This window comes from Tachyglossus aculeatus, chromosome 9 (genome assembly GCF_015852505.1).
Source record: "Tachyglossus aculeatus isolate mTacAcu1 chromosome 9, mTacAcu1.pri, whole genome shotgun sequence".
Taxonomy (NCBI): domain Eukaryota; kingdom Metazoa; phylum Chordata; class Mammalia; order Monotremata; family Tachyglossidae; genus Tachyglossus; species Tachyglossus aculeatus.
Window position 1 is genome coordinate 5,450,976 of NC_052074.1, and position 22,522 is coordinate 5,473,497.

Here is a 22,522-nt window from a genome sequence, read left to right on the forward strand (position 1 = left end):
CAATGTTCCCGGCCTATTCCAAGCCTCCTGAGGGGAGGGAGGAGTGGGAGAGGGAAACGCCTCATGGCCTGTCCGCCATTGAGGGCAGGCCGTGGGGGAGGTGGCCGCGCATGCGCCGTGTGTGTGTGTGTGGGGGGGTGAGGCGTCCGCGCATGCGCCGCGTGTGTGTGTGTGTGGGGGGGAGGTGTCCGCGCATGCGCCGTGTGTGTGGATGCGTGGGCGAGAGAGAGAGAGAGAGAGATCCGGGCATGCGCCGTGGCTGCGGACCGCCCGTACGCGTGTGTGTATGAGAGAGAGAGAGAGAGAGAGAGAGAGAGAGAGAGAGAGAGAGAGAGAGAGAGAGAGAGAGAGAGAGAGAGAGAGAGAGAGAGAGAGAGAGAGAGAGAGAGAGAGAGAGAGAGAGAGAGAGAGAGAGAGAGAGAGAGAGAGAGAGAGAGAGAGAGAGAGAGAGAGAGAGAGAGAGAGAGAGAGAGAGAGAGAGAGAGAGAGAGAGAGAGAGAGAGAGAGAGAGAGAGAGAGAGAGATCCGCGCATGCGCCGTGGCTGCGGCCCGCCCGCGCCCCCTGCCGGCCCTCCAGCGACGCCCCCATGGCTGCGTCGCTCCGGGCGGCGCTGGAGGAGCAGCTGAGGGCCCTGGGCATTTCCGGCGTCAGCGTGGAGCACCCCGAGGTGACCTCCCCTGACCCCTGACCCTTGACCCCCGCCCGGGCCCTCCAGGGCGCCGCCCCGTGGCGGTGGAGGGGGGTGCGTGTGTGGAGGCCCTGAGGGGGGGAAAAAAAATGGTGGCATCTGCTGAACGCTTAGTCATTCATTCATTCATTCATTCAATTGCATTTACTGAGCGCCTGCTGTGTGCAGAGCACTGCACTAAGCGCTGGGGAAGGACAAGTTGGCACCATCTAGAGATGGGTCCCTCCCCGACAGCGGGCCCACAGTCTGGAAGGGGGAATCACTCAATCGTATTCATTCGATTGACATGTCTGCTGTGTGACCTTGGGCAAGTCACTTAACTTCTCTGAGCCTCAGTTCCCTCATCTGTAAAATGGGGATGAAGACTGTGAGCCCCACGTGGGACAGCTTGATCACCTTGCATCCCCCCCAGCGCTTAGAACAGTGCTCTGCACATAGTAAGCGCTTAATAAATGCCATTATTATTATTATTATTCTCTTCCTCCCTTCAAGGCCCTGCTGAGAGCTCACCTCCTCCAGGAGGCCTTCCCACACTGAGCCCCTTCCTTCCTCTCCCCCTCGTCCCCCTCTCCATCCCCCCCCCATCTTACCTCCTTCCCTTCCCCACAGCACCTGGATATATGTTTGTACATATTTATTACTCTATTTATTTTACTTGTACCTATCTATTCTATTTATTTTATTTTGTTAGTATGTTTGGTTTTGTTCTCTGGCCCCCCCCCTTTTAGACTGTGAGCCCACTGTTGGGTAGGGACTGTCTCTAGATGTTGCCAACTTGGACTTCCAAAGCGCTTAGTCCAGTGCTCCGGACACAGTAAGCGCTCAATAAATACGACTGATGATGATGATGATTCATTCAATCGCATTTATATGTTTGCACATATTTATTGCTCTGTTTATTTACTTGTACATATCTATTCTATTCATTTTATTTTGTTGGGATGTTTGGTTTTGTTCTCTGCCTCCCCCTTTTAGACTGTGAGCCCACCGTTGGGTAGGGACCGTCTCTAGATGTTGCCAACTTGGACTTCCCAAGCGCTTAGTCCAGTGCTCTGCACACAGTAAGCGCTCAATAAATACGATTGATTGATTCATTCAGTCGCATTTATTGAGCACTTAAATGTTTGTGCATATTTATTACTCTTATTTGTACATATCTATTCTATTTATTTTATTTTGTTAGTAGGTTTGGTTTTGTTCTCTGTCTCCCCCTTTTAGACTGTGAGCCCGCTGTTGGGTAGGGACTGTCTCTAGATGTTGCCAACTTGGACTTCCCAAGCGCTTAGTACAGTGCTCCGAACACAGTAAGCACTCAATAAATACGATTGATTGATTCACTCAATCGCATTTATTGAGCACTTATATGTTTGTGCATATTTATTACTCTATTTTACTTGTACATATCTATTCTATTTATTTTATTTTGTTGGTATGTTTGGTTTTGTTGTCTGTCTCCCCCTTTTAGACTGTGAGCCCACTGTTGGGTAGGGACCGTCTCTATATGTTGCCAACTTGGACTTCCCAAGCGCTTAGTACAGTGCTCTGCACACAGTAAGCGCTCAATAAATACGATTGATTGATTGCAGAGCACTGCACTAAGCTCTTGGGAAGTATATATATGTACATTCATTCAGTCGCATTTATTGAGCGCCTGCTGTGTGCAGAGCACTGGACTAAGCGCTTGGGAAGTCCAAGTTGGCAACATCTAGAGACGGTCCCTCCCCGACAGCGGGCCCACAGTCTGGAAGGGGGAATCAATCAATCGTATTCATTCATTCAGTCGTATTTATTGAGCACCTACTGTGTGCAGAGCACTGGACTAAGCGCTTGGGTAGGACAAGTTGGCAACATCGAGAGATGGGTCCCTCCCCGACAGCGGGCCCACAGTCTAGAAGGGGGAATCAGTCAATCGTATTCATTCATTGTCAGTCGTATTTATTGAGTGCCTACTGTGTGCAGAGCAGTGGACTAAGCGCTTGGGAAGGCCAAATTGGCAACATCTAGAGTCGGTCCCTCCCCAATAGTGGGCCCAAAGTCTAGAAGGGGGAATCAGTCAATCATATTCATTCATTCATTCGTATTCAGTCGTGTTCATTCAATTGTATTTATTGAGCACTTAACTGTGTGCAGAGCACTGGACTAAGCTTTTGGGGAGTATATATATATGTATATTCATTCATTCATTCAATCGCATTTATTGAGCGCCTACCGTGTGCAGAGCACTGGACTAAGCACTTGGGAAGTCCAAGTTAGAACAGCGCTTAGAACAGCACTTGGGACACTGTACCATAAGCGCTTAAGTAGTACAATTAAAATTTCACCACTAATAGGTGTGACTCGTCCCCTGCAGGTATTTACTGTTGAAGAGATGATGCCCCACGTCAAACACCTGAAAGGAGCCCACAGTAAAAACCTCTTTCTGAAAGATAAAAAGAAGAAGGGATTTTGGCTGGTCACAGTTCTCCACGACAGGCAAGTTCATTTAAACGACCTTGCCAAGAAGCTGGGGGTTGGGGGGGGGAATCTGCGGTTTGCCGACGAGGCTGCCATGCTGGAGAAGCTCCAGGTTGGGCATGGCTGTGCCACGCCCCTGGCCCTCTTCCGCGACCACGGAGACGTGAAATTTGTCCTGGATTCGGCCTTCGTGGAAGGGGGCCACGAAAAGGTCTACTTCCACCCAATGACAAATTCTGCCACTATGGGTCTGGACCCTGAAGACTTTCTCAAATTTGTGAGGAAGACGGGACACGATCCCATAATACTGAACTTTGACGAAGGCAATTGATTCCTTCAAGTTGTAAACACCATGTTGGACTTACACTTTGGGAACTGTCAGTTTTCCTTAAACGGAATTCTCATTTTACCAATGGTATCACTTTCCCTTTTGGAAAAATGAGTTAGTTTTAGGATAATCTGTCTTTCCTAAATCAATCAATTGTATGTACTGAATGTTACGTGCAGAGCATTGTTCTGAGCGCTTAGTACCGTAAGCACTCAATAATTACGATTAATTCGAAGCACTTGGGCGAGTACAGTACTAACATGATCCTTTTTTTAGTGCTTCAAGCCAAGAGTAATAGGGAAAATATATTTTTAGTTTATAAAAGCACTCATTTTTCTATTCTGAGTCATTATCTGCAGTTTCCCTTCTGCATTTACTACCGTTTATAATTTACGCGTGCATTTGTGCTCATGTACTTCGGATTGCAATTAAATGGGAGAAACTATTGTAAAGTGTTGCCTTAGCCTTGCTTTAAAAATACACTTGCAGCAAATTCAGTACACCTTGTGGGACTGTCAAGAGTAGAGCGATTTCTTAGATGTCCATTTCATTGGGAAAACAATACACAGGCATTCAGGTTTTCCATTAGAAGAAATTTCTCAGGACACTTGGAACCCTAAAGATCTTATTAACTCATAGTTCTACTATCCCCCCTGTCGATTTTCAGTAATAATAATGGTATTTGTTAAGCACTTACTATGTGCCAAGCACTGTTCCATGTGCTGGGGGAGATACAAGGTAATCAGGCTGTCCCACGTGGGGCTCATAGTCTTAACCCCCATTTTACAGATGAGGCCACTGAGGCACAGAGAAGTTGTGACTTGCCCAAAGTCCCACAGCTGACAAGTGATGGAGCCGGGATTAGAACCCATGACCTCTGACTCCCAAGCCATGGTGCTTCTCTATAAAAATTAGTTTGACAGGGAAAGAAAGCAAACTAGTATTTTTTTTTTTAAACCAGGTAAGTGGTTTAAACCTTTCCTACCTCTGAAAATATGGATTTTGGGAATTTCTAATTTAGGTAAATGGAGATGGAAAACTTGAGGTCAGAAATTGTCACTATTGCAATGATCTCACCTTTCCACTGTTTAAATTGGACTAACATTACATACATTCCCATGTGGGAGTTTTCACTACGGTGGACTCCCTGCCCGTTTTTTAACTTTTGCTCATTTAAAACGCATAAAGCGACCACCGCCCAGGCTGGGCTATAATCCCAGAACCCCTTTCTTTTTTGACGGACACTTCCTTCAACTACGAGACTTCTAATTTGGTCTCCCAGTCAAGCTGATTCCACAGATGTGAACAAACTAATTACTGTTCACACACAGTGTTGATCGGGTTCCAGTATAACGCGCCCTAGAAAGGTTACTCATTCAGTCCCACATCCCTCGGGGCCGCTGGATAAATGTTGAAGAAGGATCTTGACCTTTAATCTGTATTCCTTAAGCTCGTAATTTGTTGTCAGATGGCCTCGGAAAAACTCCAAGAGGGATCCCTGGAGATGATCAAATTCATGTAAATATGCCAAGATGTCAGCCATCAGATAAAACCGAGCAATAAATAAAGGACGTTGTAAGGACAATTCCCACAGCTACACTGTGTGAGCATGTGTTTAATATTCTGCTGTGTTCTTCACAAGCACTTAGTACAGTGCATTTCGTTCTGTTGGGGGTTGATAAACACCACTGCTGCTACAGCTTCAGCGCTTAGAGTAAGCGCTTAATAAATGCCATTATTATTATTATTACAGCTATTATGTGGTTTTATTTTTAAGAACAGAAAGCATTTAAATAACTACTGGTATGGCCTTGTTTGCCAAGGAAATTTGCCATGAACACAAACGCTCCCTTAACTAGTTACTTTAAAGAATAATCAAAAAAGGAACACATCATAATATACCCCCCCCAACCCTACGGCATCACTTTTTTGGAAAAATCTAAAGTTGTTTAAATCTGGTTCTGGCTGTTGGTTTTGAAACTGTCAACAGCTGATTTTTAGGGTGACAAGTTTTGTGCTACAACTGGCTGAACTCGATGGGTTTGATGGTCCCCTGGCTTTTCCTTCAATTACAACTTAGGTATTGTCATTATTTAGTGACTGGCTTTTCCTTCAGTTACATGTATCGTCATTATTTAGTGATCAGTCACAAGCAAGTACACGATAAGGAAACCATAAAATCCTACCTTTATGCCGGGAATTTTGACATCGTCGCAAATTGATGTCCATCAGCAGAACAATAGCTTCCTTTGTCTTGAGAGCCGCCAAACCATGAATGAGATCAATCTAAAAAATGGGCACCTTTCACAGAGGCCCCAGGTCATCTCCCTGCTCATGTTGGTCTTGTCCAATTCACTTCTACAACAGCTAAACTAGGGGTCTCTCCCTCATCTGGCATAAATTGATGGTCTTGCCTCCAAATATGAAGGAGAAAAATCCCACAGCCTACACAGGTGAAGTCTATCCTGTTCAGGTGCTCTTCACCTTTGAAATATGGAAAATATTTTTTTAAAATTGCAGCAGTGCGCACACTGGGTAAGAGCGGGGAGATGAGCGTGAAATTTCTTCGTTCCCTCAGGAGGAGTTCATCAGTTCAGTCTGCCCAGCCATGGAGAGACACTGTTTTTGTCTGCTGGCCTAGCAGGGCTAAATTCATCAGCTCAGTCAAAGGGATAAAGTCAGGGCTGAGCCCAGGGTTTTTCGCAGTGTTGAACGTCTGAGCCCCGAGAAGCGATTGACAGAGCCACTTAGTACATGCTGTTGTTACAAGAACAAACAAACATTCTTGTAAACCTAACCATAAAACACTTGCTGCAGAATGAGGACTTCTCAACATAGTTTATTTGCTTCTACTTACGGTGGGCTTTAATACAGTAATAATTGTGGAATTCTGAGGCACTTACTGTGTGCCAGGCACTATCCTAAGCACTAAGCCGATCAGAGGAAGTTGTTTCCCAGATGGAAAACAATGCAATATATCCGCAGGAATGAGCTGAATAGCTCTATACCAAGATCAGAAATAGTTTTATCTAGCCTCAAAATTGATTGGATAGTTTATTTCAGTAAGTCAATCGGGATACTTCCAAAAGCTTTACAAAGTATTAGCTGCTCTATACCAAGATCAGAAATATTTTTACCTAGCCTCAAAATTGATTGGATAGTTTCTTATTTCGGTAAGTCAATCGGGATGCTTCCAAAAGCTTTGCAAAGTATTAGCTGCTCTATACCAAGATCAGAAATATTTTTACCTAGCCTCAAAATTGATTGGATAGTTTCTTCTTTCAGTAAGTCAATCGGGATGCTTCCAAAAGCTTTACAAAGTATTAGCTGCTCTATACCAAGATCAGAAATATTTTTATCTAGCCTCAAAATTGGATAGTTTCTTCTTTCAGTAAGTCAATCGGGATGCTTCCAAAAGCTTTACAAAGTATTAGCTGCTCTATACCAAGATCAGAAGTATTTTTACGTAGCCTCAAAATTGACTGGATAGTTTCTTATTTCGGTAAGTCAATCGGGATGCTTCCAAAAGCTTTACAAAGTATTAGCTGCTCCATACCAAGATCAGAAATATTTTTACCTAGCCTCAAAATTGACTGGATAGTTTCTTATTTCGGTAAGTCAATCGGGATGCTTCCAAAAGCTTTACAAAGTATTAGCTGCTCTATACCAAGTTCAGAAATATTTTTACCTAGCCTCAAAATTGATTGGATAGTTTCTTACTTCAGTAAGTCAATCGGGATGCTTCCAAAAGCTTTACAAAGTATTATTTGGCAAATTGGAAGGACCAGTATTTTAAATGGTAGTTTTTTGGCTGGTTTGTTTTTCAAGCCAGTGTGCTATTTTTGGCCTCTCACGTGCAAAGATAAATTTACTACCCAGTTTTTCGTTTAAAATTGTATCGTTTCAAACGGTGAACTTAAAAACTAATTTTTTACGGAGACTGATGTCGAGAGTTGGTGTCTTCATGGAATAAATGTGTACACAAAACCCCAACAGGGAAGAGAGTGTGACTGTTACTGGGTTACTTGGCACTGCCTATTTATAATTACCACGCAATAAAAAAAATCCCCAAGAATATTAACCTTCAAATGAAATATCTATTACTGAACTGATGCCATTTGATTTGGTATTTTAATAACAGATAGAAGCATACAATGTCAGACATTGAAAAAGAGAGCCCTTAAAAGATAAAGAGAAGACAGGTTTAAATAAGATTCCATTGCATGGAGTTTAAGTGCAGATGGACTAATGAGCATTCCTCTTAAGGCATTTCCATTACTGTCAAAATATCTAAACACGTACAGCGAGGTTTTTATTTGCAACGGGCTCCTTTTTAGATCTGTTCATCCCCGAAGTTTAAAAGAAATACACATCCTGGGATTAAACAGGACCAGAAAAAAACAACCCCAAAACACCCCTTTATATGAAATTTAAAATGCAAACCGTCTATCGCCTATTATTATTACTCCCCCAGTGCAACTTCAAATTTGGCGCAACACATCTGAAAACCATTGGCTTCGATTCGGGAGCCAGCCTAGCGTCGTCTAAACGGGCAACCGACGTCCGCTTGCACCGAAAACGTGTTTTGTCATACCACCCAGGACGGTCCTTCTATTGCTAGTTGCTTCCTAGCCGGAAAACAACGTTGGCGGAGGCCACCCCGGGGGCACTGCTATGAAGCCGTTTATCTATTCCTGGAATTCCTTCCCGGCTTGCCGCTGAGACGATCATCGAAGGGAGGTCTGCCCGCTAAACGGGCAGGCCGGGCCTCGGCCGGCAGAAAAACACATGTCAACTTCTAGGATTGCAGGTCTCCTGTGTGGCAGAGAAGGCAATGTATGAAAACAACCGGCGGCTTCATAATCGGACCTACAGAGAGGACACGGAGAGCCGAAGACAGAGCAACCCTGCAAGCTTCCTCTTCCCTTCCCCTCGCCTAGTATCCCTGAGCGGAACTGTGGTACCCAAGAAATCGGTAAGAGAGCGGGACGGTGGCCGTTTGAAGGAATTCCAAGCCCACTCCCAACTGGGAATACCTAGGCTACCCTTGGGCACCTTCCTCTTCTGAGGTCGTTTTACGCCCGGCCGGACCCCCGGCGATCCCCGCGGCATTCGCTATATCCGTTTGGTCACGGAGAAGTCGGCATTTGACGCGGCACTCCTCTGTCCATCTCCTTTCCTATCCGGTAAACGGCACATTTCCCTTTCGGTTCCATTAAGGCAGATTAGGAGCTGGTCACCGTCTCTCTCGATTTTTCATATTGAGCTGACATCATGTTCTGCATTTTTAGTGTATAATGAACTGACGCTTTAATAAGCAAGTTGATCTAGATTGGAGTAATAGCCATTACTCCTTTGAGACAATCCACGGGTTTGACTGTGTGACTGAGGGAGGGATGCCGTCAAAAGCTACAGAATTTCCAACCTGCCCTCTATTAATGTTATCTTAGATCTGCGACTTATGACAGACATTAAAAAATTTGGAAAAAAAAACAGTTTTGAAGAAGAGATTTTTAATGGCGGTCTAGTCATTAGATGATTTTTTTTTTTTAAAACCCTTTAGTTTTCCTTTGGATTTATACAGCACCTTTCATTCCAAGAACACAATAACATGCAGTGGTGGTATACTATTACGCCTGTCTTAAAGATGGAGGAACCGAGGCCGAGTCATTGGCATTAGAAATGGACCCAAATTGATAACTCCCGATCCAGATATTCTGCTGCTTTTATTTTCATGTAAGGATTTGGGTCCTTCTGAGATGACAAGAGCCCAGTTCTATTTCTAGTCCCTACAAGACAAAAAAAGGGACTTTTTTCTTGTGGTTGCTGAGTCAGTGATGAAACTTATACAGAGTTCCCAAACTACACACTTTAATATGGAAATACCCCACAAACATCTTTGGAGCTTGGATGAGAGCTTGCAAAGTGAACTGCTAAAAACTGAAAACAGAAAAAAAAAAAAAGGTTCTCATTTTAAATCTTTGAGAATATTGTGAATCTCGGTAAAAATGCGGATTGAGTTATATAATACATTTGCATTAACAAAAATATTAATGCACTTCGGGATTGGTAAGAAAATAAAACTGTGATAGTAATATAAAATGGGAACTACTGAAAAATCTGTGTTTCCCTGGATTAACTAAATCTATTCTGTTGTGCTTCTTGCAAATGTTTCAGATAACAAATGCATAAAAATGTTTCAAAAGTACCAATTACAATGAGCAATTTTAATGGAGGCTTATAAAGGACAAAAAAGAAATGGTCCAATTAAGGAGACTAGATAACGGAATTCTTGGAAAATGCAGATTGTAAGAAATTATTTACATTGTATTTTGCCATAAGAAAATCTCTTAGGCAACAGTCAGCTCTCAAGTCCAAAAAACCCAATACAAAACAAACACAAAGAAATGAGTTAAAATATTTAACAAAAGACCAATTTATCCTGGGCGTACCATTTGTTGAAAAATCACCTTACAAAAAAAGTTTAGAAAATCATTCACTAATCTGCATCCAGGTCTGAATGCTTTTGGGTTGCTTCATCGCAAATACGAAACTCATATGAGTTTGTGTTAAATTTTTCATAACCTCCATTTTATTATGGAGTTGTTCACCCATTTGCCTATAAACCAAATTCCTCTTGCAGTGTGCACCAAAATAATTAGCGGGTTTTTGTTTTGTTTTGTTTTCCTTTAAAGAAGAGCAACACGCCAACCAAATAAAGCAGGGCCTCGCCAAAAGTTTGTGTTCTTTGTACCAGTATATACAGTACAGTTCCACAAAGTACAACAGCATTGAATTCAGATTTACAGAACTAAATATAAATGGCTAAATCTGGCTAATTATTAGCAGAAGCTGTAAGCAATCAAGGGCTAAATTCATACACAGATGATGATGAAGAAGTAGATTGTTCCCGGAGTAATTCTTGAGACCTTAAAAGAACATGGTCCTTAGGAGAGGAAAACTGTCCTTTATTCAGTAGATCTTAACAGTGCAATGTGCAATAAATCCTAAGACCTTCTAAAAATTTCGGCAGTTGACTCCAGTAGCATTCCTTGATTCAAGGAAGGAAGGAAGGTAGGTTTGCATTTCTTGCCTGCTCTACTCACGAAGGATTGTTAAAAGTTCCCTCAGAGATTTTATTCTTAAAAACGGATCCTATAGTCGGCTGTCTTGTTACTTCAGAAATAAAGGCTTCATACTGAGATACTGAAGGACACTTTTCTCTCTCTGTTTAGTTGAAAGGTAGAAAGAAGAAACATGAGAAAAAGCTGGAAGATGCAAGAGATACATAAACTTTGAGTAATTACTAAAGACGAACTAACAGCATGCACCAGAAATATTTTCAGAGTCAGAAAGGAGGGGTAAAATGCCAGAGACAAATACTTTTCCTGTAAGAGAGTGACTCAAAAAGATCTCCCTCTAAACCACCAATTTCCAGCATGATCAGATTTTGCTTCCAAAGACATTCTGTCCTCTTATTAAAAAGCTTGCATTTCTGTCATACTTTTTTAGACAAATGCGCAGAAGCTGGGTAGCTTTAAAAATATACATTTTAGGACGAAAAAAGCCTTGCAAATTATGGAAAAGCAAAATTAAATCAGCTAAGGGTACAAAATTCCCCTTTTCAAAAGTTTGAAGTTCCCTGCCCAGGCAGGCTAAGCTAAGTAGAGCAACCGCATCGGGCTTTACCAGTAAAGCGGAACAGAAAGCCAATTAAGCAAGCAATATTTACATCTGTTAATGCAATGTGCACTTGTTTGAATTCTCGATGCTGTTAGTTTTTTTGTAAATGAGACTAGTCTCATTTACATTTTGGGCAGGAAACTCACCACTTGGCCCACATCTCATGTAGTGGGATAAAGAATTAGGAGCTTTGCTGCTCCCTAGACCTGCTTTTTGAATTTCTGCTTTCTTGGATAGCTTCCACATCTGCAGGAGAAAAGTATTTCATGTTATTTAATTAACCCAAGACGAAAGCACATTACAATTTAGGGGGGGGTAAACTAGGTGGTTAAGGAGATCTCACTAATCCCGGTAAGGGAAAGGAAGTCACTAGGCCTGCCTGGGGACGTGTTATTAACCTGACGTTTGTCTCATTAACTGTGCTGTCATCTTTCAGTTTAATAGACACTATCAACGACTCTTCCCAAATGAACAAACAAAAAAGGGTAATTACGCATTCTACTTTGTTTCTTAGTACCTTCTGATAGGTGAACATAAACAGTTACACTGTTTGGCAGAGCAAAAAAAAAAAATTCTCACGTGCAACAGATGAAACATGCAAAATGCAACGTTTTCGCCACTACTAAATGCCAGACTTCAGGCAGACCTGTTTTTGACTAAAAGTTGCCTTGATGCAGGGACTCCATATTTCCCTTAATGTTTACACTGTTGCACAAGACTCAACACAAGGTTGCACAAAGAGGTGTAGTGTTTTGCCACCTGAGCTTGGAAGGTAGAGAGATTTTCAGGGCCCAGGCTCAAAACATAAAAATTTCTAGCAGCAGCCCTCTCAAGACTCCAGATTTTAAAAATTCTAAATAAAAAATTAATCACATAGTCGAGGACGTGCCTCATTTCAATGTCTGCTAGGGGACCAGACCGCTTAGTGCGATGGCTGAGGCTGTGTGGCCGCGGCAGACACACTAAGGGGGAGATAATATGGAGTTTTGAATGTTTCCTTTGTTTTGGCACAAAGAGCCGGGAGATCAAACCCAAACAAAGGAAGAACATTTAAAGCTGCATTTGGCCGGCTTTCTCTCTTATGCAGGCAGCAATAGAAAGGAGAGGAGGAGGAGGAAGAAGGTGAGGAAGAAAAGGCAGAGGGGTAGGCCGGGGAGAAGGTGAAGAGGAGGAGGAGGAGGCTGAGTAGAAGGAAGGAGAAGAAAGAGAGGCTACATGAGCCCAGTTGAATTCAGCTTGCTTTTAGACTGTGAGCCCAATGTTGGGTAGGGACTGTCTCTCTATGTTGCCAATTTGTACTTCCCAAGCGCTTAGTACAGTGCTCTGCACACAGTAAGCGCTCAATAAATACGATTGATGATGATGATGATGGTATTTGCCTGACCGAACCCCAGAAACTTGGGTTCGGTCAACTTACAGGTTGGTTGGTTGCACAGAGCTCTGCCTCCTGAGGCCGGGGGCAACCCAGTGCTCTGCACACAGTAAGCGCTCAATAAATATGAATGAATGAATGAATGAATGAATGAACGGACCCCGGCCGGCCAAGGGTGGCAACCTGCGCAATCAATGATCCAACATCTGGAGCCCCTAGGCACTTGCGACAGCCACGAGGAGTCCGTGCAACCCACAAGGACACAAATGTGCATGCACATCACACATGCAGGGCAAAGCCACCTCCACACAGGTCCGGGCCCGTGCCTCTCCGGAGCCCCTCCATAATGGCCCTCGCAGGGCTTTAAATGGAAAGTCATGAGCGCGGAGGAGCTACACCACGAAAGAATGCCTTTTTTCGCGACACATGTACATCTTTCAAACACACATGCAGTAGACACGCTTTTTCTTCCTAACACGCAATCACACACACGGCGGGTCTACTTCCACATATAAATCGCCAACCATTTAGGTGAAGGTGACCTAGATGCTTTAATCTCCAAAGCAACAGAGGCTCTCCAGAAAATGTAAAATAGTTTTAAGATCAGATTACAAAAGGCTGAAAGTGAGGTTTCTATTCAAGATTTCATTAAATTTTCCAAAGGAGGACGTGGCACAATTTCCTCTGCATTACAAAGCATTACCAAGTGCTTGTAACAATTTAGACTGGTAAATGCAGCTGAACAAAATACACCATCCTAAGCTCTTTATATGGAAATATTTGTTTCCTTACTGCTGAAACTGTCGATGGGTAAATTAGCTAGAAGTGCCATGTGGAATTATTCAGAATGCACGTTCTCAATTAAACCCGGTATATTTCAGCTTCCATTTTTATCTTAGCAATTAATCATAGCTAATAAATACGACTGAATGAATGAACCCAAAACCTTTGTGAATGTACGGCAAAGACCACCACTAAACAGTGAAAACTACAACAAAATGGGCGTTTTTGGGGTTTTTTTTTTTTTAACTAGCAGGGGGACAAATGTAAAGTTGATTTTTAGTCCCATCTGTGCTTGAACACAGCACATTTCCAACTGATATTTTTCAGTTGAGAAAATATCTGATCTTGCCCAAACTTTGAAATTTTAAAGATGAAATGCTTGTGTTCATTTTGTTATTGCCTCCATCTCAAATCTGAGTCCGGATTTATCACCCGTCAGATGATTCAAATGAACCGATAAATCTGGACTCAGATCCATAGGACGAACTGCTCTTTCTGGGAGGTCCTGAGCCCCAAACTGGGATCCATTTATGGGAGGCCTGAGGTCTGGCACTGCTTTGCCCGCTGTCTGTGACGGTGGCACAGGTAAGGGGCAGTGATTAGGAATGTTCGTGTCTTTGCTGTATATTCCCAAGTCCCCCACGTTCCCTCGGGAGGGAAATTTAGGTGCCTTGGAAATTTTAAGGTTCTGTGCGTTCTAGTGCTTAGGACAGTGCCTGGCTCTGCGCCTCAAATACCTCACCTGTAAAATGGGGATTAAGACTGTGAGCCCCCCGAGGGACACCCTGATCACCTTTTAACCTCCCCAGCGCTTAGAACAGCGCTTTGCACAGAGTAAGCGCTTAATAAATGCTATCATCATTATCATCACACAGTAAGCTCTTAACAGATACCATCATTATTATTCCCAGACACTTGGGCACTGTCCACCAGCCCACACCAATGCTGTGGCTGGGGCCCTTCCAGACATGCTTCTTTGGTTTCTCAGAGCTTCCCCTGGGGCCTCTAGACTGTAAGCTCATTTTGGGCAGGGACTGTGCCTCATATTGTACCGTCCCAAGCACTCAGTACAGTGCTCTGCACACAGTAAGTGCTCAATAAATATGACTGATTGATTAGTTGATTGATTGGGGCCCCTTCAGGCTTGCTTCTGGGGCCGAGGTGCTTCCCAGACACCCAAAGAGCCGTGCTGTCTGTCCTGCTTCCCGTCTTCCTCCGTTGCCGCCCAGTGATCATCATCAGTCGTATTTGTTGAGCGCTTACTGTGTGCAGAGCACTGTACTAAGCGCTTAATCCAGACCCAGTGATCTCCTGGGTCTGTGCCAGGTCGCCAGGAGGCCCGGACAACTTTACAAGGTCACAGAGGGACGCCGGCATCGTCGCTGCCAAGGCGAAGGCACGGGCAATAGGAAGCTGGAGAGTGCTCGGTTTGGTAGCTCTGCTCCTTTGAGTTGGGGACAGTCTCCTCAGAGCCTTTTGGCTAAAAGGAAGTGCTGCCACCTGTTCAGACATAATAATAATAATAATAATAATAATAATAATAATAATGGCATTTGTTAAGCGCTTACTATGTGCAAAGCACCGTTCTAAGCGCTGGGAGGGGGATACAATGTGATCAAGTTGTCCCACGTGGGGCTCACAGCCTTAATCCCCATTTTTACAGATGAGGTAACTGAGGCTCAGAGAAGTTAAGTGACTTGCCCAAGGTCCCACAGCAGACTTGTGGTGGAGCTGGGATTCGAACCCATGACCTCTGACTCCAAAGCCCGTGCTCTTTCCACCGAGCCACGCTGCTTCTCTATCTGTTTCCTGGTTCATGTAGCCTAAACATGTAAACTCTAAATGTTTATCACCAAATTTGAGTTTGAGGCAATAACAAAAATGAACACAAGTATTTCATCTTTAAAATTTTAAAGTCTGGGCAAGATCAGATATTTTCTCAACTGAAAATTTTCACTAGGGAAATTATATCAATCCCGATCTTCTAATGGCTTATGACTGACCTAAAATCTAAAGAGATAATAATCACTGCCCATTTTCTTCACGTATGTCCCTGACTGGTCAAAATAAGGAGATTTGCCATGAGGAGTCCATTCTGTATTTTATTATTATCCGCGTTACACACCAAAAAAAAATTCTGGGCAGACTACTGAGTTACCTGGCTTCAGGAGCAATTCACCTAAAAAAAAATAAGCACTTGAGTACTTCTACCCATTAGACACAAGAACAGAAAGCACAGAAAATAGAGAAGGCTTAAGGAAGGGGCTCTCTGTAAAAGTTACATTTCATTTTAATGGAACTTTTCTAAAGATACCATTAGTGTTCATTAGGATGACACTTTTTAAAATTTGAAGAGTGTTTGATCAATATGGAAATTTATCCATATTGGTATTGTGAACTAGAGTTACCGAATTATTAATCCTAATTGGTTCAAAAAGCAAAAAGGAAAAGAGGGTACACTGTGTAAATAAGTGGCAAAAGGCTGACATCGTTACATGTCTTTCCTCACTGGTACTAGACATGTGCAAGACGTACTTTAAGAGGAGGGGGGAAAATGTGCCTTCTGGAGAAGCAAGAGTAAAAATAATTTAGAAGCTCCTGAATTTTTGTTTGCTTACTTACTAAAATTACCTGGGCTGTGCCTTTCTGGTAAAAAGAGCATGCAAATGTCTTGGCATGCACTTGGTAAGGTAACAAAAGATATTTTTTATCTGATGAGAAAAATACGGAACATTGGCTGGTACTGTTAAGGCTTTTAAAGGCATGCAGAAAATATACAGTGCAATTAATACTTCATGCAAGCTTTGGCGTGGTTACAATTTTACATTCATACACATGCTATAATACACAGCGAAACACTATGACCACCATTCAAAACTAAAAGAACCGTCAACCTAGCACCACGAACAAGGCTTATTTTCAGACAATACGGAGGGAACCTATTCCGCTTACGATGACGCAGCTTGAACACTACATGTTTTCTATTACACACAACCATACTCGTACCAAACAGTTTGGTTATCCTCGGAGACCAGTAACGGGGATTGGGGCTCGCCAGAATTTACCCCCGAAGGAGTGGTAAATTCACTGCTATTTAAAGAAGACCGGGAGCTAGTGTTATCAGGCTTATCAGGATCCTCAGAGGCCTGCTCATCGTCAGCTTCGACTGAGGAGACAAACGCCTGTTCGGTGACTTTGGAGGCTGGCCTTGGGGGTAACCCGCTTATGTTACTAACTAATTCGGTGTTCAGGGACAAGAACGGCTGCGATACGTGCATCACGGTAAACGACGCTGCCCTGCCGTTGGCTGGCACTTCCACGTTAAAGGCGGAGGAAGGTTTGCCAACCCGATTTGACCTTTCAGTTCTTGAATCCTTAAACTGGGTCGAAAGACATCCCGCACGGGCTGGCTCCCCAGTCGTGGCTATATAATTTTCTGAACTGGGTTCTACGGTGAATTTTGGCCGGGGAAGCAAATGAGGGGACTTTTGGTGCAGACAGTACTCACTAGGTGTCGAGGAGAAGGTGATATCGGTAGCGGAAGGCGACGGATCGATCGACACGGGCTGTCTACTATCCTTGGACAAAAAATCATGAATGCTCGTTCTCCGCGTAGTTCCTTCGGCGGTGGATATCACACTGCTCGCCCGAGGTAACGTAGCGTAAGGGTTATGATCTTTTGATTGTCGCGACAGGGAAGTTTCTTTTACTAACTTGACCTTTGTCTGAGGGCCAGACTTTCCGGAAGAGCTGCTGAAGTGGGAGTCTTCAGTCTTTCGAGGGTTTGGCAACACAAACTGTTCCGGCTTTGTTGGCTTTCCGTCGGAGAAATCAGTTGTGCATCTCACACTTACTGACCTGGAAATACCACAGCCGACGGCTGATTGTTTCACTGTCTTTTCTCTTCCCATAAAGTCAGGGGAGACAGACAAGCTTTTCATTACTTCATCTAAAAGATTCTCTTGGCTTGATGATTTGATCTGCAACAGAGGAATCAAATAAACAGATGAAGTAGGTCGCTCTGTTCTTTTTTCATATACTGGGAATTACTTTCTTAATATTTCAGAATACATGTGTATGAAATGTAACATTCTTGTAAAAAAAAGTCCTACATTTACAAAAAGAAAACTCTGTTAAGTTACCCTTTAACAGAAATAAGGTAAGTTCCTGAAATTCTATTTCCTTGGCCAAACTGATCATGAAGTTTAAATTTCAATTAAGCTGACTGAATTCACTCATTCACTCGTATCAATTGCTTTAAACTGCACTAAGCACTTGGGAGAGTACGATACAACAATAAATAGACACATTCCCTATCCACAACGAGCTTACTGACTGCGCTGTGCTCTTGCCAAACCTCACATTAAGAAAAGTCTGCATTACGGTAATTAGCTATGGTCATTTACTAGATGCTTACTCCATGCCAAGCACTGTGCCAAGCGCTGGGGTAGATACAAACACATACCTACTTGTTCCAATGCCGCATAACTGTGCACAACTGCTTCTTCCAACACTGCCTTTGTATCCGAACAGGCTCTCAGTGTTGGATGAGTGTTCCCTAATTTCCGTAACAAGGTTCAGGCCAAAACGCAGTAAAACCACGAATACGTGCCCAAATACCTTTCCTCTTTCCCATCTGTTCTTGGCAAAAATTTATTCAGTGAGTAATTTCCAATTGTACTTTCCAAAGAAGGGAGTCTTATACCTCCTTCTCCTTTGCCAACTACAGCAGGTGACCTTCGAAGTGAATTATCAGGGGGCCAGGGAGATGGTGGAGTTTGGCAACACAACTGAGCTGAGCCGTGGCTTGAAAAAAGCAGGGACTCAACTGTCGCTTCTCTTTAGGGTTCCATTTCCAAAAAGGTACAAAACTCTGAACCGCTACTAAGACTTTAGCAGTTGGACCCCGCTGGATATGACGGTTTGGGCGCTTCTACCGACAATTAGGGACTCCCGCTGCCGTGCTAATTACTAGGACAGCCGCCACCCAGAAACGTTTCTAAGTGAACTACGACGCCGGGGGGGGGGGGGTTTCACGGCCCCAGTGGAAAGCGCCATCGGAAGTTTCTCTGAACTAACCTGTACTGAGGTAAGCTTGTTGCTCTCTTCTAAAAACTGCTGTAGAGTGACAACCTCACTCCCGGGGGAGCCGGTTTTGATCCTGTGGTAGCCTTGGCTGTCCGGGGTTTCCGGCATTTTGTGCTGGAGCCCGGGGCTGGAGCGAGTGTGCCTTTTCAAGTACTGGATTGGACTGCTGCTGCTGCTGGACCAGGCGTCGTGGTCGGGAAGCAGGCTAAACTCTCCACTGCTGTGGCTCTGTGGCCTGCTTTGGTTAGTGACGGCACCTGCTTTGGGAGCAAACGGCGTTAAGGGTTTCGTTACGGAAAATCAAAACACTAGCGCCTGGACCACCGATACGCCCTTAGCTACACTTACCTTCCGTCTGACTGCAAGACGGCAGTTGAGGCTGTGTTAAGTTGCCACGTGACTTTTTTTAAAGGCATCTGTAAAGTGCTTACTACATGCCGAGCGCTTAGTGCAGTGCTCTGCACACAGTAAGCGCTCAATAAATACGATTGAATGAATGAATGAATGAATGAATGAATGCCAGGCACTGTACTAAAGCACTGGGGTAGATACAAGCTGATCAGGTTGGACACAGTCCATGAGGCTATCTGTCAATCCCCATTTTATAGAGGAGGGAACTGAGGCACAGAGAAGCAAAGCGACTTGCCCAAGGTCACACAGCAGACAAGTCTTCCCAGTCTTGCGCTCTACCCGCTAGGCCATGCTGCTTCTCGGTTATTGGTGGTTAGAGTCAATAAAACACTTCACTAGGGAGTTGGGGGAGAAAGCCAAATCCTTCATCTGGTCCTATGACCGGTTCAAAAAACACAGTTTCCGCTTTGACTATTGCAGTCCTGGAGGTTGTCAAAGCTACCCCGAGGGTATCGTGACTGTTGCTACTACAAGCCATACCCCTTTTAGGCAAATACAAAAAAAGCCCTCTCTCTCTCCCCCGCCATCATGGTGCATGAGAAGAAACCAAGGAAGGCCCCCTGAGTCAGTGTGAGCAGATCAGTAAGTGCTCAATAAATATGACTGAAGGAATGAAAGGAAGAAGATCCTGCCCCTTCTATTAGGGATGACAGAGTGAGAGTTCCAAAAAAAGCAATGCCCGGGGACACATTCATGGGGAGAGGTGGCGGGAGGTGCCACTGGCCATAAGCCTTCCCCAGAGGATGCAACATCAGGATCTGGCTTATGTATGAAAATCCTTTTTGGTCATTTTTTGTAAGGGGTATTTAATAAGTACTTACTCCGTGCCAGGCTCTGCAATAAGCGCTACGGTAGGTACAAGATAATCAGGTAGACGCAGCCCCTGTCTCGCACAGGGCTCATTATCTTAATCCCCATTTTACAGATGAGGTAACTGGGGCACAGAGACGTTAAGTGACTTGCCCAAGGTCACACAGCAGACAAGTGTCTGTCTGCTTAGAGAAGCAGCTTGGCTCAGTGGAAAAAGCACGGGCTTTGGAGTCAGAGGTCATGGGTTCAAATCCCGGCTCCACCACTTGTCAGCTGTGTGACTTTGGGCAAGTCACTTCACTTCTCTGGGCCTCAGTTCCCCCATCTGTAAAATGGGGATGAAGACTGTGAGCCCCACGTGGGACAACCTGATCACCTTGTAAATTCCCCCGCACTTAGAACAGTGCTCTGCACATAGTAAGCGCTTAATAAATGCCATTAAAAAAAAAGTGGCAGAGATGGGAGCGCTCAGAACAGTGCTTTGCACGCAGTAAGCACTTAATAAATCCTATTTAAAAAAACAGTAATGGGATAGTTTACACAGAACCAATCTATTCTACGTGTCTACATCTAAGTGATATCTTAGTTCGTTATTTGAAGAATGACCTGCTTGGCTTTAATTAAAAGAGACAATCTTGACAACTTTCTGATCTGCATTTTACTTTCAGAGGTAAACATTCTTAGATGTACAACTACACCCTAATACTAATAATTTAATTCAGGTTTAGACAAGCTCTTGAACTCCTGTTGTTAACTATTTTTGAGTTACAAATTCCCCAAGTCAAAACTAGGGAGCAAGTTAAGCGCTGCTGGAGGCTACTCTAATAGTTCCACGAGCTACTGCAGTCCTCCATTTGATTCAAGAATTAAACTCCAAACTAGAATGCAATTTAGACGCTGGAAAAATATGGTTCCTTATAGAGCACCTTACCATGCAAACTTTAAAAGGGGAAAGACTAGAATGTATTTTCCTTTTGCTATTCTTTATTTATCCAATTGAGGGTGACTTTGGTCAGCCATTAGTATGAAATGTGTTCCCAAAACAGGAAAAAAATGTGAAAACCTCTTTGTCTGACTTTCTCATTTTCCACTAAGTCACAAAATACTTTTTAGATATTGGACAACTACAAATTAAGACTATCTATTTAGTATACTAAGCATTCTATTTTGAGATCTTAGCAATTGACGAAATCTTTCACTCTAGAGTATATAAACAGACGGTGCTCCACAGTGCACTGAGCATTCAAGTTTTCCAGCAGGTTAAGTAAAATCTCACTCTAGAATAACACAACTTACACAAAATCCTAAAATACACTTTTGTGTGTATATATATTGATTTAAACAAATTTAAACCAGTTATTTATTCACAGGAATATTGATGAATTTATTTAATGGGTCATCTCACTGCAATCCTTAGAGTGTTCACAATGAAGTACTGTTAACTAGCTAATTCAGTTACTTACACTACCTTTAAGGAACTCTTTTGGTTATCTTCCATGCTTTCTGTAATGATATTTTACTATACACAAAAAAGCACATGCAGTATGAGAAAAGCTAAGGACAGCCTACTTAAATGTCAAAAAACATCTGAGAAAATTAAAAAAAATTGCAGTCTTGATAAAGATATTTAAAAAAACAGTCATAAAACTCCAAATGCTCCCATTTAAACAAATTTAAACCAGTTATTTATTCACAGGAATATTGCTGAATTTATTTAATGGGTCATCTCACTGCAATCCTTAGAGTGTTCACAATGAAGTACTGTGAACTAGCTAATTCAGTTACTTACACTACCTTTAAGGAACTCTTTTGGTTATCTTCCATGCTTTCTGTAATGATATTTTACTACACACAAAAAAGCACATGCAGTGTGAGAAAAGCTAAGGACAGCCTACTTAATGTCAAAAAACATCTGAGAAAATTAAAAAAAAATTGCAGTCCTGATAAAGGTATTAAAAAAAAACAGTCGTAAAACTCCAAATGCTCCCATTTTGACATTTGCAAAGATGAACTGAAGTGTCTATCTATACCGAGCTAACTTAGAACAGGAAAGTTGCAACAGGTAAAAAATGTGTATGGGAGTTATTTCCCCCCACCCCATTGATAACCCAGACTGTGTCTCTTCACAATGAAACAATGCCCTGCGCCCAAATTATGGAAACGGATCAGATCAATGTATTTCCTCCAGCATACCTTTGACTTCATGAAGGGAGGCATTATTATTGCTATTGCTAGTGGATGTTCTGCCACTATCAAGGCTGGCTGGTCTGGAAGCTAAATGAAAAAAAAATCAGGAGACATCAAGATAAACAAAACTTCAAGCAGATGGCACGGTATGACTATACTCTAATCCCAAAATACTCTGAGGTGGCAATCACGTATTTATTTTTCACAGGCTGGGCATGCCCCGGGTCAGCCGATCAGACAGGCCAAGTCTTTTCTGGACAGTTCAAGGGGACATTTCAGAAGACAGCATTTCAAAAACCACAAGTACAAAAGAAAGGGGAGAGGGGAAAGGTGCATTCTGAAGTGAAAATGGCTGTTAGCGGAACATCAGGGTGATTCTAGTAAATGGCATGGCATGCAGGAAAACGCTGGAGATAAGGTCACTTACAACAGATCTGACAAGGAACCCTGCACATTGTAGAGACGCCACGGATGGAGGGAGCAAAAACCTCTACACAGTTACTTTCCTGGACTCCTATCCAATACAAGGAGAAAATCGCACAGTTAATATGATCCTAGACTATCTGATTTCAATCCTGCTTTTACATAAACCCTCCTTTAAAATAGAACCCACTAATTGCTAACTGTTCAATTTGTAGAAGGTATCTTTTCTTGATTAAAAATTTTTAACGACGGTATTTTATAATTAGCAACAATTATAACAATTTAGGGTTTTGT

General features: G+C 43.0%; 2 protein-coding genes across 17 annotated transcripts in view; one reads left to right on the forward strand and one right to left on the reverse strand.

Moving 5' to 3' along the window:
* The first annotated feature begins 569 nt into the window (after positions 1–569).
* Positions 570–4,158, forward strand: LOC119932107 (prolyl-tRNA synthetase associated domain-containing protein 1-like). The gene is made up of 2 exons (XM_038750956.1): positions 570–668; positions 3,040–4,158. The coding sequence occupies exons 1-2, from the start codon at positions 588–590 to the stop codon at positions 3,472–3,474; spliced, it is 516 nt and encodes a 171-aa protein (XP_038606884.1). The 5' UTR covers positions 570–587; the 3' UTR covers positions 3,475–4,158.
* A 3,428-nt stretch (positions 4,159–7,586) lies between these two features.
* Positions 7,587–22,522, reverse strand: part of CCDC88A (coiled-coil domain containing 88A) — a 125,422-nt gene continuing 110,486 nt past the window's right edge. For 6 of the 16 annotated variants that reach the window (XM_038750948.1, XM_038750944.1, XM_038750941.1 and 3 more), the window contains 4 exons: positions 22,233–22,319; positions 21,812–21,892; positions 18,389–18,657; positions 15,394–17,289 (listed from right to left, as the gene is read on the reverse strand). In XM_038750948.1, coding sequence (XP_038606876.1) covers positions 16,294–17,289; positions 18,389–18,657; positions 21,812–21,892; positions 22,233–22,319 — 1,433 coding nt within the window. In that variant the 3' untranslated portion in view covers positions 15,394–16,293. Of the gene's footprint in view, positions 10,699–11,300; positions 11,401–15,393; positions 17,290–18,388; positions 18,658–21,811; positions 21,893–22,232; positions 22,320–22,522 lie in introns of those variants that run through there. The other 10 variants (XM_038750949.1, XM_038750945.1, XM_038750942.1 and 7 more) reach the window with 7 other exon arrangements.

What these genes read in the sequence shown, in the direction of transcription:
- LOC119932107 (XM_038750956.1), top strand. Translation starts at nt 588, where the DNA reads ATGGCTGCGTCGCTCCGGGCGGCGCTGGAGGAGCAGCTGAGGGCCCTG. An exon ending in TCAGCGTGGAGCACCCCGAG is followed by an intron (nt 669 to 3,039) that starts GTGACCTCCCCT and finishes CGTCCCCTGCAG; the next exon opens with GTATTTACTGTTGAAGAGAT.